Source organism: Dermochelys coriacea, chromosome 3, assembly GCF_009764565.3.
Source record: "Dermochelys coriacea isolate rDerCor1 chromosome 3, rDerCor1.pri.v4, whole genome shotgun sequence".
NCBI classification, from domain to species: Eukaryota; Metazoa; Chordata; order Testudines; family Dermochelyidae; genus Dermochelys; species Dermochelys coriacea.
Window position 1 is genome coordinate 92,369,405 of NC_050070.1, and position 19,836 is coordinate 92,389,240.

The window sequence follows — 19,836 nt, forward strand, 5'->3', positions numbered from 1 at the left end:
TGTGGGTGAAACCAGACAATCACCATGCTCTCAAACGAATTCACACAGAAAACAATAAAAGACAAAAACACCATATCACCCATGGGTGTACACCAGGGGTCGGCAACCTACGGCACGCATGCCAAAGACGGCACGCGAGCAGATTTTTAATGGTATGCTGCTGTCTGCCGGGTCCTAGCCGCCAGCCCCGCTCAGCCCGCTGCCAAACTCAGGCCGGGACCCAAGCAGGCATCAGCGTGCTATTAAAAATTCTGCCCACCCCGGCCTGCTCTTCTCCACCCCTGCCCTCCCAGCGGGGCAGGGTGAAGAAGCTTGGTCCTGCTAGCTACTGCTGCAGGGCAGGCAAGCTCCCTGCTCCCCTGCCTCTTCCCCCTGTGTGCTGCGTTCCTGCCCCTCCTCCTCTCCCTGCCGCCGATCAGCTGATGGCCCTTGCGCGGGAAGGGGAGAAATGGAGCCTCAGTGCACTCGCTGCTCTGGGGAGGAGGCGGAGAAGAGGTGGGGACGGGGCCGTGGGGTGGAATCGGGGCATATCCCCTCCAGGCCCTACTGTGAGCCGCTCTGGGCAGGGGGCCGGGAGCACCGCCACGACCCCAGCCCACACCCCAGCCCTCTGCCCTGACCCCTATACCCCCCCACGACCCCAGCCCTGACTCCATCACACTCCTCACACACCCGCAGCCCCCTGCCCTGACTCTTGCACCCCCCACACCCTATGACCTGACTCTTGCACCCCCCACATTCGCACCCCCACCCTGAGCACCAAACGGGAGCTCCTGCACCTCCCCCACACATTTCCACCTGCACCCCTCGCACCAAATGGGAGTTGCCCAGGTAAGCACTCCACAAGCAAACCTCCTGCCCCAACCCTGAGCCCCCTCCGTCATTCTAGCTCCTGGCCAGACCCTGCACCCTAACCCCCAGCCCTGTACACAGTGCACTCCCACCCTTAGCTCAGTGCAGAGAGAGAGGAAGAGAATGGGCTAGAACGAGGGAGAAGGTAGGTACCCACTCTATGTGGGCAGGGCCGAGATCCCAGACTGGCAGCGGGTTGAGAGGCTCTGGCACCTGGGACCCTGGCTGGCAGAAGCCAGCAAATGGAACCCCAGACCGGCAGCGGGCTGAGTGGCAGCAGGCTGAGCCGCTCAGCCCACTGCTAGTCTGGGGTTCTGGCTGCCAGACCCTTGGCAGCTGGGGTCCCGGCCGCAGACCCCGCTCAGCCTGCTGCCGGCCTAGTTGAACGGAACCCCAAGCTGGCAGCGGGCTGAGCGGGCTGACGGTGTAAGATCAGCATTTTAAATTTAATTTTAAATGAAGCTTTTTAAACATTTTGAAAATCTTGTTTACTTTACATACGACAATAGTTTAAATTACATAAATATATAGATTTATAGATTCATAGATGCTAAGGTCAAAAGGGACCATTCTGATCATCTAGTCCGACCTCCTGCACAGCGCAGGCCACAGAATCTCATCCACCCACTCCTATGAAAAACCTCACCCATGTCTGAGCTATTGAAGTCCTTAAATCATGGTTCAAAGACTTCAAGGAGCAGAGAAGCCTCCCTCAAGTCAACCATGCCCCATGCTACAGAGGAAGGCAAAAAACCTCCAGGGCCTCTCCAATCTGCCCTGGAGGAAAATTCCTTCCCGACCCCAAATATGGCAATCAGCTAAACCCTGAGCATATGGGCAAGATTCACGAGCCAGATACCCAGGAAAGAATTTTCTATAGTAAATCAGATCCCATCCATCTAATATCCCATCTCAGGGGATTTGGCCTATTTACCCTGAATATTTAAAGATCAATTACTTACCAAAATCCCATTATCCCATCATACCATCTCCTCCATAAACTTATCGAGTAGAATCTTAAAACCAGATAGATCTTTTGCCCCCACTGCTTCCCTTGGAAGGCTATTCCAAAACTTCACTCCTCTGATGGTTAAAAACCTTCGTCTGATTTCAAGTCTAAACTTCCTGGTGGCCAGTTTATACCCATTTGTTCTTGTGTCCACATTGGTGCTGAGCTTAAATAATTCCTCTCCCTCTCCTGTATTTATCCCTCTGATATATTTATAGAGAGCAATCATATCTCCCCTCAACCTTCTTTTAGTTAGGCTAAACAAGCCAAGCTCCTTAAGTCTCCTTTCATAAGACAAGTTTTCCATTCCTCGGATCATCCTAGTAGCCCTTCTCTGTCCCTGCTCCAGTTTGAATTCATCCTTTTTAAACATGGGAGACCAGAACTGCACACAGTATTCTAGGTGAGGTCTCACCAGTGCCTTGTATAACGGTACTAAAACCTCCTTATCCCTACTGGAAATGCCTCTCCTGATGCATCCCAAAACCGCATTAGCTTTTTTCACAGCCATATCACATTGGCAGCTCATAGTCATCCTATGATCAACCAATACTCCAAGGTCCTTCTCCTCTTCCGTTACTTCTAATTGATGCGTCCCCAACTTGTAACTAAAATTCTTGTTATTAATCCCTAAATACATAACCTTACACTTCTCACTATTAAATTTCATCCTATTACTATTACTCCAGTTTACAAGGTCATCCAGATCCTCCTGTATAATATCCCGATCCTTCTCCGAATTGGCAATACCTCCCAGCTTTGTATCATCTGCAAACTTTATTAGCACACTCCCATTTTTTGTGCCAAGGTCAGTAACAAAAAGATTAAATAAGATTGGTCCCAAAACCGATCCCTGAGGAACTCCACTGGTAACCTCCCTCCAACCTGACAGTTCGCCTTTCAGTAGGACCCGTTGCAGTCTCCCCTTTAACCAATTCCTTATCCACCTTCTGATGTTCATATTGATCCCCATCTTCTCCAATTTAACTAATAATTCCCCATGTGGCACGGTATCAAATGCCTTACTGAAATCTAGGTAAATTAGATCCACTGCATTTCCTTTATCTAAAAAATCTGTTACTTTTTCAAAAAAGGAGATTAAGTTGGTTTGGCACGATCTACCTTTTGTAAAACCATGTTGTATTTTGTCCCATTTACCATTGACTTCAATGTCCTTAACTAATTTCTCCTTCAAAATTTTTTCCAGGACCTTGCGTACTACAGATGTCAAACTAACTGGCCTGTAGTTACCCGGATCACTTTTTTTTCCTTTCTTAAAAATAGGAACTATATTAGCAATTCTCCAATCATTCGGTACTACTCCTGAGTTTACAGATTCATTAAAAATTCTTGCTAATGGGCTTGCAATTTCAAGTGCCAATTCCTTTAATATTCTTGGATGAAGATTATCTGGGCCCCCCCGATTTAGTCCCATTAAGCTGTTTCAGTTTCGCTTCTACCTCTGATATGGTAATATCTACCTCTATATCCTCCTTCCCATTTGTCATGCTACCATTATCCCCAAGATCCTCTTTAGCCTTATTAAAGACTGAGGCAAAGTATTTGTTTAGATATTGGGCCATGCCTAGATTATCTTTAACCTCCGCTCCATCCTCAGTGTTAAGCGGCCCCACTTCTTCCTTCTTAGTTTTCTTCTTATTTATATGGCTTTTACTTTCAGTAGGACCTTTTACTATTGGTTTTAATTCCCTTTGCAAGGTCCAACTCTACTCGACTTTTAGCCTCTCTCACTTTATCCCTACATCTTCTGACCTCAATTAGGTAGCTTTCCTTGCTGATCCCTCCCATCTTCCACTCCCTGTATGCTTTCTGCTTCTTCTTAATCACCTCTCTAAGATGCTTGCTCATCCAGCTTGGTCTACAACTCCTTCCTATGAATTTTTTCCCCTTTCTTGGGATACAGGCTTCCGATAGCTTCTGCAGTTTTGATTTAAAGTAATCCCAGGCCTCCTCTACCTTTAGATCCATAAGTTCTTCAGTCCAATCCATTTCCCTAACTAATTTCCTTAATTTTTGAAAGTCATCCCTTTTGAAATCAAAAACCCTAGTTGCAGATTTATTTTTGTTAATCCTTCCATTTAGTTTGAACTGAATTAGCTCATGATCACTTGAGCCAAGTCCCCTACAACCATTTCTTCTATGAGGTCCTCGCTACTCACCAAAATTAAATCTAAAATGGCATCCCCTCTAGTCGGTTCAGCAACTACTTGATGAAGGAATCCATCAGCTATCGCATCTAGGAAAATCTGAGCCCTATTATTATTACTAGCACTGGTCCTCCAGTCTATATCTGGGAAGTTAAAGTCTCCCATGATCACGCAGTTTCCATTAGTATTTACTTGATTAAAGACATTAAAAAGGGCTCTATCCATATCCAAATTAGATCCCGGAGGTCTATAGCACACCCCAAGCACTATCGTAGGAGAGGCTTTACTAGTTTTCTTCCCCAATATAATTTTTGCCCAGACAGACTCTGTCTTATCCATTGCATCGCTTCTTATTTCTTTACATTCTAACTCATCATTGATATACAATGCTACTCCACCCCCTTTACCTTTGTTTCTGTCTTTCCTAAACAGCACATACCCTTCAATACCTGTAGTCCAGTCATGACTACTATTCCACCATGTTTCTGTTATCCCTATAATATCTGGTTTCACTTCCTGCACCAGTAGCTCTAGTTCCTCCATTTTGTTACCTAGACTCCTCACATTGGTGTACAAACATCTTAATTTTTGCTGTTTGGCCTCGCTCACATTTTGTACCCTATTAGGCACAGTCATTCTACAGCCAGTATAACCTATTAGACTAGTATCCACACCGCCCTCGCTCCTTATATACATTCTCCTACCCACGGCTGTATCCTTTCTTACTTCATCTTCTTCCCTCTCAATGCTAAAATCTGGCGTGGAGATTTTCTGGACATCTCCCATCCATCTCCCCCCAATTCCTAGTTTAAAGCTCTCTTTATCAGTTGTGCCAGCCTCGATCCTAGAAGTCTATTTCCTTCTTTACTGAGATGAAGTCCATCCCGAGAGAACTGACCTCTGTCCATGAATGCCTCCCAGTGGTCATACATCCCAAAGCCCTCCTTATAGCACCACTGCCTAAGCCATCTGTTGACAGTCATAATCTTGTCAGACCTTTGTTGCCCTTCTCTAGGAACAGGAAGGATCCCGCTAAAGATCACCTGAGCCTCAATTTCCTTAAGCGTCTTCCCCAGCCTAGCATAGTCTCTCTTAATACTTTCCAGCGAGAATCTAGCCGTATCATTTGTTCCCACATGAAGGATAATTAGGGGATTCTTTCCCGCTCCCTTTAGGATCCTTTTCAACCTCAGGTCTACATCCCGTATCTTAGCACCCGGAAGACAGCACACCCTTCTATTCTCAGGATCAGCTCTAGTTACAGGCCTGTCTATTCTTCTCAATAAAGAGTCCCCGATCACATAGACCTGCCTTTTCCTGGTGACAGTGCTATTCTCCAGTCTCTCCCCTGTTCTCTCTGGCTGCAAGTTCTTTCCATTCCTATTTTCCCTTACAATCCTCTTCAACACATCCTGTATCCTCCTGGGGCTCATATTTGGTGTAGTCTCCCTTGACTCTTCCCCTTTTTCTATAGGGCTAGCCTCTCTTCTCTTCTTCCTTACCCTTCCACCTTCAGCGACTACCTGCTGAGCCCCTTCTTCATTTTCCAACTCTGCAAACCTGTTCCTAAGCTCTATTTCTCCTTCACTAGCCCGTCTTTTCCTCCGCCTGGTTCTTTGAGTCACATGTTTCCACTGTCCACTTTCCTCATCCAGTCTCCCCTCAAAATTCCCCAGCCCTGCTTCCATCCGTGAGTCTGAGCTTTTCCCTTCAGATACCTCATATCTTTGCTCCATCATCTGCTCAAACCCCTTCCTAAACTCAACCAGACTTTCCACCTGCATCTCCAAACCTCAGAATTTTTCCTCCATCAGCTCTATCAGACGGCATTTCATGCAGAAAAAACTCTTACCGGTTCCCCCCTCCAGGATCATGTACATACCACAGCTTCCACATCCAGTCATCCTCAATGTGTCTTTCACTGCAGGAGTCACTCCCACAGCTGCCTCTGTATCTGTCATCTTCTTCCCACCTAAATCCTGTTAATCTGGGAAACACAAGCCACAGCAAAAAGACCACACACCCCCCAGCAAAAGCAAACCCCAAACAAGCACCACAAGCCAAACTCCCCTGTTTAGAGCTCTGTTTGCTAGCTCCTGTGCCGCTGCCTGCCTGGCTGGCTACCTTTATAGGGCCCCTAGTCAGAAGCCCCACCCCCTAGGCAGGGCTCAGCTGCTCTCTCAGCACAAAGCCCCACCCCCTAATCAGGCTCAGCTGCTCTCCCAGCACAAAACCTCTACACACACAAATACAAATACTAAAAATACAAAACCAAGTACAACTACCTTCTCCTCCAACAGAACTCCCACTCAAACTCCCCTGTTTAGAGCTCTGTTTGCTAGCTCCTGTGCCGCTGCAGCTGTCTGCATAGAGAGAGACCTTCTAAAAAAACAAAAATTTATTACTGGTATGCGAAACCTTAAATTAAAAAGTGAATAAATGAAGACTCAGCACACCACTTCTGAAAGGTTGCTGACCCGTGGTATACACTTTTCACAAAGCAATCACTCCCTATCTGACCTCTCCTTCCTATCCTCAACGGAAACCTGCTCAACACCTTCAAAAAGGCAAGCCTGAAAACTTAAATTCATAACTCTGCTAGACACTGAAAACCATGGACTCAACAGAGAGACTATTTTTATGACTCATTACAACAATTTTTAACCCCTAGTTGCCCACTTCATTTTAAATGGTCTCCTACAGCATGTGTCAACTCCTTAAGCTTAACAATCTGTCCCAACTTGTATTTTGCATAGACACTGTGGTTACCTTCCCCAGACCAGAAGAAGAGCTCCGTCAAGCTTGAAAGCTTGTATCTTCCACCAACAGAAGCCGGTCCAATAAAAGATATTGCCTCAGCTACCCTGTCTCTCTCATTTCACAATGGCCACTAAACAACCATTAGATGTCTACAACTTTCAGCAACAACCTATCTTTGTTGGATTCCCACTGGTAACCTACAGCTTAAAGGCTCCATAGCTCATTAATATTTCTCTATTCCCAGGGAGTCAAATCCACCTTCCCCCATCAACAACTGCATGCTAACAAATAAAGGTCTTTTCTATGCCAATATAATGACTTGGTGAAAATATTTTAAGAACCACCGTGTATTCTGCACATCTTCCAAAATCAAAACTAAAATAATTTATAAGACCAACAAACAAACAAACAAACCAACACTGAAAGTAGATGGGAGCAAAGCACAGTTTAGAAAATCTACAATAATAATCCACCTATAAGGCCTAGAAATATTTTAATTGGCCAAATCCATAGACAATACAGAACAGGTAGGCACTGAAAAATATTGGAAATACTCAATACAAAAGGAAAACAGCTTCAGTCAGAAATTATTCTCCTTAAGTGTTAGTGTTCATAACAAAGAAATATATTTTAACAAAGCAATAATGCAGCAGCAAAAACTCTTTACCTTGAAGTTCAACCCAGTCCTACAACTCTAGATCTGGAGCTCTATCAAAGGCATTTTCCTTCCACTGTGTGCGATGCAGCCACTACTAAACAGCTAGATCCTCATCTCACTGAGGATATGGAAAGACTCTCAGTGACTTCACTGATTTATGTATTAGGCCCATAGTTCTTTCCCCAAGCACCTGTGCAAGGACATGGGGAAGCTATCCTGAAATTAACTATGTGTTCAATGGGCAACAAAGATTGCTCCTGCATCTTGTCAAAAGTATGTTCACTTTTCCAAAAAAGTTTGAAGAGTAATCTTTAATATACTATTTTTCCTAACCATAAAGGTGCAACTATGGCTTTGCTGTATACATGTATTTAAATCAATAAGCAAGTTAGCTAATGCAACTAGGACTGCTATATCACCCTTAACTTGTCCATATTTCATTTAGAAACTGCAGTGTGCATGGTTGTATAGAAAAGGACCCCCAAGCACTAGAATTCCCTTTGTTATTCTTTACAAATTCAAATATACCAGAGTCAAGCTCTCTTAGGAGAATTAGGGATAAATATGAAATTAATGAAGTAAGGGAATTAATACATGCTATCCATATGCATACACCATTTTATCATAGTTTGGCTAAACACCCTTTCTTACTTGGAACATGGTTTGTTTTCTTCCTAACTTACCAGCTGCAGCTTTTTCTTTTCCTTGGTAGCATTGCTGTGTGCAGCCTCAATCGCAGTGTGGTGTTTCCATGCCAATTCTTCCAAGGTCTTAGAATGAGCCTCATTTAACTGTGCAGCCTCCCCTTCCAATTTGGTTTGCAGCTTTATCAGCTCTTTCTCATAATACTCTCGTTGTGTTTCCCTTGCTTCATTTACCTTCTGTAAAAGCCAGACAACAAAAAATTCCAAATCACCTATTTTTAAGTGTTTGTCTATTTCAGTAAGGAGAAAAAAAGGAAAAACTAGAAGTTTTACACAAATAATCAAAAACAATTATACTTCATATATATGTAGCATAGAATAAATACCCTTAAACCAGATCTTTAAACTATACTCAAAAAGGTATTTCAATTATAGACTAAGTATAAGAGGTTAAAATCTACTGTCTCTTTTTTTGCTCTATTTTATCTTATAAAGGAACAGCAGACGAATTTCAGATCTACAGGCAATTTCCAATTCATTATTCTCTGAGATACAAACATGGTTTTGGAGACTAGTCCTTTTTCTTTCTTATTTTAGTTTTGAACCAGTGCTGGTGTGTAGTGAGGCAAGGAGGAAATTCATTATTATGATGCCCTCTCTCGACAAAAGTCAGAAGGAAGGTTGTTCAAACAACATAACAGTTTAAACCAGTACGCGTTTCTCAGTTCCATTACTTTATATGTAACCTATATCATCATCATGATCTTAACTGATGGGAACAGAAAGAAACAATTAAAGAATCATTATACATTAGCTCAAGTTTTAGTTTGCTATATTTGCCCTGTCATGGGCCTATTGGGTATCTGCACATACATTCTCAAGGCTTACTGATTTTCAATTTTTCCTTGACCTCAACCCCATTCCCACCTCACGGAGGCACTCTGGGAGACGAGACATATAGGAAGATTATTGGCAATCTGCTTCAAGAATCAAGCAGCACAGCAGATGCTAGAAATCAGTTTGGATAACACTGCACCTGCCTCCTCTCTGTCTTCATCTCAGCTGAAACTATCACCTTCAACTCTGCAATGCACACGATCTACATTAGTAACTTTAAAAGTTGGCAGTACCATATGTGCCTCACAGCGCAGTGTAATGTGCTATCACTGCTCCAGTCAGTCAGTCACTCCAGTCTTTTAAAAGAGTTAGGATATTTCAGAATTCATTAATATTTCCAGTTAGAATTCTAGAATTCTATTTTGTTGTTTTAAAATAGAAAGAACTGGTTTTGTTGTTTTACTTTTTCCAGTGCCAGAATCTGCTGCCTTTGTCTTTCATCCAGACTTTGTGTTCTGCTCTGCAATAGATTTCTTTCCTCTTCCAGCTGAGATAGTTTCTCTTTTAATCTAGATTTTTCTGATTCCAAATCTCTTATTGTAACTTCCTGTGTCATCTGTGTAGCTTGAAGAATTCCAATGTGACCTACAAAAAGAAAACAACCATTTAAAATCTCAGATACGAAGATTATTCACCTGTAACCCAAATTCTGACAAATGGACTCTGCACATTCCCACCCAAGTGATGTTCAGTGATGCAACTCTGACAGTGGAACCTTCTTGCAGCAGTTCCCATTGGAGTGCTGTCATCCCACCTCCTTTCCCTTCCTCATCACTGTTCCTGAATGTTTGGAGGGCAAGGGTATAAAAAGAGGGCATGATAATCTTGTCTCCTTAGTTCCTTCCACTGCCTCTTCAAGGTTCAAAGTTTAAATTAGCACTCTGAAGAAGAAAGTTTCAGAGTAGCAGCTGTGTTAGTCTGTATTCGCAAAAAAGAAAAGGAGTATTTGTGGCACCTTAGAGACTAACAAATTTATTTGAGCATAAGCTTTCATGAGCTACAGCTCACTTCATCGGATGCATTTGGTGGAAAATACAAAGGGGACATTTATATACACACACAGAGAACATGAAACAATGGGTTTTATCATACACACTGTAAGGAGAGTGATCACTTAAGATGAGCCATCACCAGCAGCAGGGGGGGAAAAGGAGGAAAACCTTTCATGGTGACTAGCAAAGTAGGCCATTTCCAGCAGTTAACAAGAAGTAGTTGTACTTGGTTTTGTATTTTTAGTATTTGTATTTGTGTGTGTGTAGGGGTTTTGTGCTGGGAGAGCAGGTGAGCCTGATTAGGGGGTGGGGCTTTGTGCTGAGAGAGCAGCTGAGCCCTGCCTAGGGGGTGGGGCTTCTGATTAGGGGCCCTATAAAGGTAGCCAGCCAGGCAGGCAGCAGCATGGACAGCTGCAGTGGCACAGGAGCTAGCAAACAGAGCTCTAAACAGGGGAGTTTGTAGTGAGAGTATGTAAGGGGTGTTTGGCTTGTGGTGCTTGTTTGGGGTTTACTTTTGCTGGGGGGGGTGTGGTCTTTTTGGTGTGGCTTGTGTTTCCCAGATTAACAGGATTTAGGTGGGAAGGAGATTACAGAGGCAGCTGTGGGAGTGACTCCTGCAGTGAAAGACACATTGAGGATAACTGGATGTGGAAGCTGTGGTATGTACATGATCCTGGAAGGGGGAACCGGTAAGAGTTTTGTCTGCATGAAATGCCGTCTGATAGAGCTGATGGAGGAAAAGATCTGAGGTTTGGAGATGCAGGTGGAAAGTCTGGTTGAGTTTAGGAAGGGGTTTGAGCAGATGATGGAGCAAAGATATGAGGTATCTGAAGGGAAAAGCTCAGACTCGCAGATGGAAGCAGGGCTGGGGAATTTTGAGGGGAGACTGGATGAGGAAAGTGGACAGTGGAAACATGTGACTCAAAGAACCAGGCAGAGAAAAAGATGGGCTAGTGAAGGAGAAATAAAGCTTAGGAACAGGTTTGCAGAGTTGGAAAATGAAGAAGGAGCTCAGCAGGTAGTTGCTGAAGGTGGAAGGATAAGGGAGAAGAGAAGAGAGGCTAGCCCTATAGAAAAAGGGGAAGAGTCAAGGGAGACTACACCAAATATGAGCCCCAGGAGGATACAGGATGGGTTGAAGAGGATTGTAAGGGAAAATAGGAATGAAAAGAACTTGCAGCCAGAGGGAACAGGGGAGAGACTGGAGAATAGCACTGTCACCAGGAAAAGGCAGGTCTATGTGATCGGGGACTCTTTATTGAGAAGAGTAGACAGGCCTGTAACTAGAGCTGATCCTGAGAATAGAAGGGTGTGCTGTCTTCCGGGTGCTAAGATACGGGATGTAGACCTGAGGTTGAAAAGGATCCTAAAGGGAGCGGGAAAGAATCCCCTAATTATCCTTCATGTGGGAACAAATGATACAGCCAGATTCTCGCTGGAAAGTATTAAGGGAGACTATGCTAGGCTGGGGAAGACGCTTAAGGAAATTGAGGCTCAGGTGATCTTTAGCGGGATCCTTCCTGTTCCTAGAGAAGGGCAACAAAGGTCTGACAAGATTATGACTGTCAACAGATGGCTTAGGCAGTGGTGCTATGAGGAGGGCTTTGGGATGTATGGCCACTGGGAGGCATTCACGGACAGAGGTCAGTTCTCTCGGGATGGACTTCATCTCAGTAAAGAAGGAAATAGACTTCTAGGATCGAGGCTGGCACAACTGATAAAGAGAGCTTTAAACTAGGAATTGGGGGGAGATGGATGGGAGATGTCCAGAAAATCTCCACGCCAGATTTTAGCATTGAGAGGGAAGAAGATGAAGTAAGAAAGGATACAGCCGTGGGTAGGAGAATGTATATAAGGAGCGAGGGCGGTGTGGATACTAGTCTAATAGGTTATACTGGCTGTAGAATGACTGTGCCTAATAGGGTACAAAATGTGAGCGAGGCCAAACAGCAAAAATTAAGATGTTTGTACACCAATGCGAGGAGTCTAGGTAACAAAATGGAGGAACTAAAGCTACTGGTACAGGAAGTGAAACCAGATATTATAGGGATAACAGAAACATGGTGGAATAGTAGTCATGACTGGACTACAGGTATTGAAGGGTATGTGCTGTTTAGGGAAGACAGAAACAAAGGTAAAGGGGGTGGAGTAGCATTGTATATCAATGATGAGTTAGAATGTAAAGAAATAAGAAGCGATGCAATGGATAAGACAGAGTCTGTCTGGGCAAAAATTATATTGGGGAAGAAAACTAGTAAAGCCTCTCCTACGATAGTGCTTGGGGTGTGCTATAGACCTCCGGGATCTAATTTGGATATGGATAGAGCCCTTTTTAATGTCTTTAATCAAGTAAATACTAATGGAAACTGCGTGATCATGGGAGACTTTAACTTCCCAGATATAGACTGGAGGACCAGTGCTAGTAATAATAATAGGGCTCAGATTTTCCTAGATGCGATAGCTGATGGATTCCTTCATCAAGTAGTTGCTGAACCGACTAGAGGGGATGCCATTTTAGATTTAATTTTGGTGAGTAGCGAGGACCTCATAGAAGAAATGGTTGTAGGGGACTTGGCTCAAGTGATCATGAGCTAATTCAGTTCAAACTAAATGGAAGGATTAACAAAAATAAATCTGCAACTAGGGCTTTTGATTTCAAAAGGGCTGACTTTCAAAAATTAAGGAAATTAGTTAGGGAAATGGATTGGACTGAAGAACTTATGGATCTAAAGGTAGAGGAGGCCTGGGATTACTTTAAATCAAAACTTCAGAAGCTATCGGAAGCCTGTATCCCAAGAAAGGGGAAAAAATTCATAGGAAGGAGTTGTAGACCAAGCTGGATGAGCAAGCATCTTAGAGAGGTGATTAAGAAGAAGCAGAAAGCATACAGGGAGTGGAAGATGGGAGGGATCAGCAAGGAAAGCTACCTAATTGAGGTCAGAAGATGTAGGGATAAAGTGAGAGAGGCTAAAAGTCGAGTAGAGTTGGACCTTGCAAAGGGAATTAAAACCAATAGTAAAAGGTCCTACTGAAAGTAAAAGCCATATAAATAAGAAGAAAACTAAGAAGGAAGAAGTGGGGCCGCTTAACACTGAGGATGGAGCGGAGGTTAAAGATAATCTAGGCATGGCCCAATATCTAAACAAATACTTTGCCTCAGTCTTTAATAAGGCTAAAGAGGATCTTGGGGATAATGGTAGCATGACAAATGGGAAGGAGGATATAGAGGTAGATATTACCATATCAGAGGTAGAAGCGAAACTGAAACAGCTTAATGGGACTAAATCGGGGGGCCCAGATAATCTTCATCCAAGAATATTAAAGGAATTGGCACTTGAAATTGCAAGCCCATTAGCAAGAATTTTTAATGAATCTGTAAACTCAGGAGTAGTACCGAATGATTGGAGAATTGCTAATATAGTTCCTATTTTTAAGAAAGGGAAAAAAAGTGATCCGGGTAACTACAGGCCAGTTAGTTTGACATCTGTAGTACGCAAGGTCCTGGAAAAAATTTTGAAGGAGAAATTAGTTAAGGACATTGAAGTCAATGGTAAATGGGACAAAATACAACATGCTTTTACAAAAGGTAGATCGTGCCAAACCAACTTAATCTCCTTTTTTGAAAAAGTAACAGATTTTTTAGATAAAGGAAATGCAGTGGATCTAATTTACCTAGATTTCAGTAAGGCATTTGATACCGTGCCACATGGGGAATTATTAGTTAAATTGGAGAAGATGGGGATCAATATGAACATCAGAAGGTGGATAAGGAATTGGTTAAAGGGGAGACTGCAACGGATCCTACTGAAAGGCGAACTGTCAGGTTGGAGGGAGGTTACCAGTGGAGTTCCTCAGGGATCGGTTTTGGGACCAATCTTATTTAATCTTTTTGTTACTGACCTTGGCACAAAAAATGGGAGTGTGCTAATAAAGTTTGCAGATGATACAAAGCTGGGAGGTATTGCCAATTCGGAGAAGGATCGGGATATTATACAGGAGGATCTGGATGACCTTGTAAACTGGAGTAATAGTAATAGGATGAAATTTAATAGTGAGAAGTGTAAGGTTATGTATTTAGGGATTAATAACAAGAATTTTAGTTACAAGTTGGGGACGCATCAATTAGAAGTAACGGAAGAGGAGAAGGACCTTGGAGTATTGGTTGATCATAGGATGACTATGAGCTGCCAATGTGATATGGCTGTGAAAAAAGCTAATGTGGTTTTGGGATGCATCAGGAGAGGCATTTCCAGTAGGGATAAGGAGGTTTTAGTACCGTTATACAAGGCACTGGTGAGACCTCACCTAGAATACTGTGTGCAGTTCTGGTCTCCCATGTTTAAAAAGGATGAATTCAAACTGGAGCAGGTACAGAGAAGGGCTACTAGGATGATCCGAGGAATGGAAAACTTGTCTTATGAAAGGAGACTTAAGGAGCTTGGCTTGTTTAGCCTAACTAAAAGAAGGTTGAGGGGAGATATGATTGCTCTCTATAAATATATCAGAGGGATAAATACAGGAGAGGGAGAGGAATTATTTAAGCTCAGCACCAATGTGGACACAAGAACAAATGGGTATAAACTGGCCACCAGGAAGTTTAGACTTGAAATCAGACGAAGGTTTTTAACCATCAGAGGAGTGAAGTTTTGGAATAGCCTTCCAAGGGAAGCAGTGGGGGCAAAAGATCTATCTGGTTTTAAGATTCTACTCGATAAGTTTATGGAGGAGATGGTATGATGGGATAATGGGATTTTGGTAAGTAATTGATCTTTAAATATTCAGGGTAAATAGGCCAAATCCCCTGAGATGGGATATTAGATGGATGGGATCTGATTTACTATAGAAAACTCTTTCCTGGGTATCTGGCTGGTGAATCTTGCCCATGTGCTCACGGTTTGGCTGATTGCCATGTTTGGGGTCGGGAGGGACTTTTCCTCCAGGGCAGATTGGAGAGGCCCTGGAGGTTTTTTGCCTTCCTCTGTAGCATGGGGCATGGTTGACTGGAGGGAGGCTTCTCTGCTCCTTGAAGTCTTTGAACCATGATTTGAGGACTTCAATAGCTCAGACATGGGTGAGGTTTTTCATAGGAGTGGGTGGGTGACATTCTGTGGCCTGCACTGTGCAGGACGTCGGACTAGATGATCAGAGTGGTCCCTTCTGACCTTAGTATCTATGAATCTAAGGATCTATAAGAACATCTGAGGAACAGTGGGGGGTGGGGTGGGGTGGGGTGGGGGGGAGAAATAACATGGGGAAATAGTTTTACTTTATGTAATGACTCATCCACTCCCAGTCTCTATTCAAGCCTAATTTAATTGTATGCAGATTGCAAATTAATTCCAATTCAGCAGTCTCTCGTTGGAGTCTGTTTTTGAAGCTTTTTTGTTGAAGGATAGCCACTCTTAGGTCTGTGATCGAGTGACCAGAGAGATTGAAGTGTTCTCCAACTGGTTTTTGAATGTTATAATTCTTGACGTCTGATTTGTGTCCATTCGTTCTTTTACGTAGAGACTGTCCAGTTTGGCCAATGTACATGGCAGAGGGGCATTGCTGGCACATGATGGCATATATCACATTGGTAGATGCGCAGGTGAACGAGCCTCTGATAGTGTGGCTGATGTGATTAGGCCCTATGATGGTGTCCCCTGAATAGATGTGGATAGAGTTGACTGTGCAGATTTGTTCTTGTGCTTTTTCAGGGAGTATCTTGAGCAAATGCTGTAGTTTCTATTGGTAACCCTCAGTGGGATCAGTGGGTAATGGCTTGTAGAAAGTGGTGTTGGAGAGCTGCCTAGTAGCCTCTTGTTCATATTCCGACCTATTGAGGTGCTGTCGTCGTCATGAATAGGTCGGAATATGAACAAGAGGCTACTAGGCAGCTCTCCAACACCACTTTCTACAAGCCATTACCCTCTGATCCCACTGAGAGTTACCAATAGAAACTACAGCATTTGCTCAAGATACTCCCTGAAAAAGCACAAGAACAAATCCGCACAGTCAACTCTATCCACATCTGTTCAGGGGACACCATCATAGGGCCTAATCACATCAGCCACACTATCAGAGGCTCGTTCACCTGCGCATCTACCAATGTGATATATGCCATCATGTGCCAGCAATGCCCCTCTGCCATGTACATTGGCCAAACTGGACAGTCTCTACGTAAAAGAATGAATGGACACAAATCAGACGTCAAGAATTATAACATTCAAAAACCAGTTGGAGAACACTTCAATCTCTCTGGTCACTCGATCACAGACCTAAGAGTGGCTATACTTCAACAAAAAAGCTTCAAAAACAGACTCCAACGAGAGACTGCTGAATTGGAATTAATTTGCAAACTGGATACAATTAACTTAGGCTTGAATAAAGACTGGGAATGGATGAGTCATTACATAAAGTAAAACTATTTCCCCATGTTATTTCTCCCCCCCACCCCACCCCCCCTCAGATATTCTTGTTAACTGCTGGAAATGGCCTACCTTGCTTGTCACCATGAAAGGTTTTCCTCCCTCCCCCCCCGCTGCTGGCTCATCTTAAGTGATCACTCTCCTTACAGTGTGTATGATAAAACCCATTGTTTCATGTTCTCTGTGTGTGTATATAAATCTCCCCACTGTATTTTCCACCAAATGCATCCGATGAAGTGAGCTGTAGCTCATGCAAGCTTATGCTCAAATAAATTTGTTAGTCTCTAAGGTGCCACAAATACTCCTTTTCTTTTTGGATCCAAATGTGGATCTGACATAGCTCAAACTAGAGACAGTAGTGGCCTTGGTAAGTACAGTATAGAAAATAGTGAAGGTCAGTTCTCCGGGGAATCTGGAGCGAGAGCGCACGCGTGTGTGTTTGTGTGTAGGGAGCCAAATGTGAGGGGAAATCTGTAACTGAGCGGGGGTGTTTCTTTTCTTTTTTTTCAGAGTAGCAGCCGTGTTAGTCTGTATTCGCAAAAAGAAAAGGAGTACTTGTGGCACCTTAGAGACTAACAAATTTATTAGAGCATAAGCTTTCGTGAGCTACAGCATCCGATGAAGTGAGCTGTAGCTCACGAAAGCTTATGCTCTAATAAATTTGTTAGTCTCTAAGGTGCCACAAGTACTCCTTTTCTCTTTTCTTTTTGAGTGAAGACGAGGGAGTAAGGATATCAGTCTTCTATTCTTCTTTTAATTCCCTTATCTTTTCCCCCCTGAAGGATCCCTAAACAGGGGAGGCCTTTGGATCAGAGTATGGTTCCGACTGCATGTCTGGTTTATGTACTTGTACCACTATTGTAATAGTGGAAGTGGATGGTTCTGAGGTGTCTCCAGTAATATACTTTGTAACTGCCACACTCATGAAATTGGGGTATGATGCTTTGTTTGGGATTCATAATCACCATGAGCCTTTGGTTTTGGGCCTGTGTTCCAAAGGCCGTCTTGGAACGGAGGCCATGAGAGCCAAGAGGTTTCAGTGTGCAGACTCTGCCAGCAGACAGATACCTGCAAGGTCTGTCACCTTCTGGCTAGGGACTGGAGATGACAGATCCGAAGGACTGCATTCCTGAGGTGTGGCTGTGCTAACAGAGGCTGACACCAGCAGGGACCTGCTTTGTTGCACCATCAAATCTGACGACAGTGGTTTCCTTGGTAACATGATTTTAGATTTCACTCCAGTAGCAGAATGCCTTAGACAGGATCTTGTGCTGCTTTTAAGTCCCCAAAGGAGCTGGGGATGAAGTAGGCCTATCAGTTCTCACGAATCCTACAGACTTGGAACTGTTTTTTTTTTTTCATTCCTTGTGAGCTCTAGGGGTGAAAGTGTTACAAATGGTACAGCAAGATGAAGCATGACCTTCCCCCAAACAAGCCAGACACCAAACATGGGTGTCTGGTGCTGTAATCAGGACCAGAGGCATACCTCATAAATCCTGGCTTTTTTCCTTTTGGATCTGCCATCAGCTGCGCACACCTCTGTTGGAGTACTGCAATTGACTAAAAAGAAATTAAATTTAAAAGCTAAATCTTATACTAACTGAGACCTAGCTAAGGCACTGAGTCCAAAAAGTCAATGATTCCATATCAGACTGACCTGACGAAGTTCCTGGTACATCTGTAAACGATGTTGGAAAAAACTGAGGTGGCTGGAGCACCACACTCCCTTTTACAGCCTCATCCTCAATGTCCAGGAACAGTGGAGGAAGGGCAAGAGGTGCACGAGAGTGCTCAGGCAGACTTTGCTATGAGAAATATCCACTGTCAGAGCTACATTGTTGGCACATCCATAAGTAAGAATGTGCAGAAGCCATTCAAAGAAGAATGCCCACTACACACTTTGGAGTTTGAATGTATAAAATATACAGTTAAATATGTTAGTGAGTTCATTAAATCCACAGCAATGATCAACCCTGCAGATGCTATATGAAGATATTAAATATTCAGGGCAATAACACTGATACATGTCCTTAAAATTCATTAAGGACATTTTGTTTCATAAAAGAAAACTCAACTTCTTTAAAGTGTTTTCTGAATGTGGAGTTAATGGATTGCTCCTACATTGACCTTTGAATCAGATCACTTGGTAGTTTAGAATTTTGGCACCCAGCTTTGTTCACAGCACTGTTTCACCTTCTCAGAACTCTGAAGCAGATAATTTGTCCCATTCTGGTCCCTTTGCATCAGTACAGCAATGCAAAGGATTCTGCCAGTACATGAGAGCTCAGCAGGCACAGAGCCAGCACAGCCTTGGACACGAAGTTTGGGGATGAGATGAGGAAGAAAAATGGCAACAAGATGTTGTGCTCCTGCTGTCCTCAGCTATAAGTATTGCCAGCTGGAGCTGATTAGAACAGCCTGAAGACAGTCCAGGCTATGAAAGTGTTTAATAACTCCTGCTCTGAAGAGATAAGAGGCAATACCCACTGGTCAATCATGATGTTCCTCAGAGGTAACGAAAATGGAGAAGCCCATCACTCAGATGTCGTCACCCACATATGTCATGTACTCGTACATCTGGCATCAAAAGCTTTCTTTGATATATTTGGTAGCATATACCAGCTTTTGCCAATTTCAGGATGCTCTAGGGCCATAATATCTCTATATTTTAGAGAGGAAAGGATTTTTAAGAGGACCTTTGAAAGAGTAGTAATCTTTGTGACAGTAGGAGAAAGCACAGTATGAACTAGGCTTCCTAAACAATGATACAGTGTTATTTTAGTTCTTGAGATCTTAGAGTGCCTGTTCAAGAGTGTTATCTAAAAGAATCTCTTCTCCTTTAATGTGTGTCAATGAGACACTTCTTGGATTCAAACTCTGGTTCTCGGCTTCAAAGCCAATCTACTGATCAGATTGTGGGTCAGGAGATAGCAGGAGAGGGAAGCCAACTCAATATTGGCATCACAGCGAAAGATGAAAGCCAGACAATCCTATGGAACAGCTCTCCTCAAGATTTTAAGTCAAATACCATCTTCCAGTTCTGCTATATAGGTCCTCAAAGGTGACAATAACCACTGCTGGAAGTTAAGATTTCCTCATCAATCAGCTTTCAGCAAGATCAAAAATGTTGTAAGAGAGCCCCAAAGTTCATGCCAATTCTTAGAAAGACCAAATAACCTAGACATGACTATAGGCAGAACAGGGTTTGCATCTGGCCACTCTCAAAATTCCACAATCATTTTCACTAATGATATTGTGACAGATATTGCAACCCAATGCAGTATCTTTGAGGACCATGCCATATTATGTTTATGTATCACTGTGGGCCAGGAATTGTATGCATCTCTGGGGCGGGGGGGGCATCACCATAGCTCCTCCAGGAACAAAAACTAGTAGGGAGTGAGTAAGGTGAATCACTTAGGTTGTAAACAGAGAGATACCACCCC

At 43.3% G+C, this 19,836-nt stretch overlaps 1 protein-coding gene across 12 annotated transcripts in view; it reads right to left on the minus strand.

The window, feature by feature from the left end:
- Positions 1-19,836, minus strand: part of FAM184A (family with sequence similarity 184 member A) — a 189,890-nt gene that overhangs the window by 88,283 nt on the left and 81,771 nt on the right. For all 12 annotated transcript variants that reach the window (XR_006279942.1, XR_006279944.1, XR_006279943.1 and 9 more), the window contains 2 exons: positions 9,392-9,573; positions 8,131-8,328 (listed from right to left, as the gene is read on the minus strand). Coding sequence is in view for 9 of the 12 variants with exons in the window: in XM_038394939.2 (XP_038250867.1) it covers positions 8,131-8,328; positions 9,392-9,573 (380 nt within the window). In the remaining 3 variants the exon portion in view is untranslated. The remainder of the gene's footprint in view (positions 1-8,130; positions 8,329-9,391; positions 9,574-19,836) is intronic.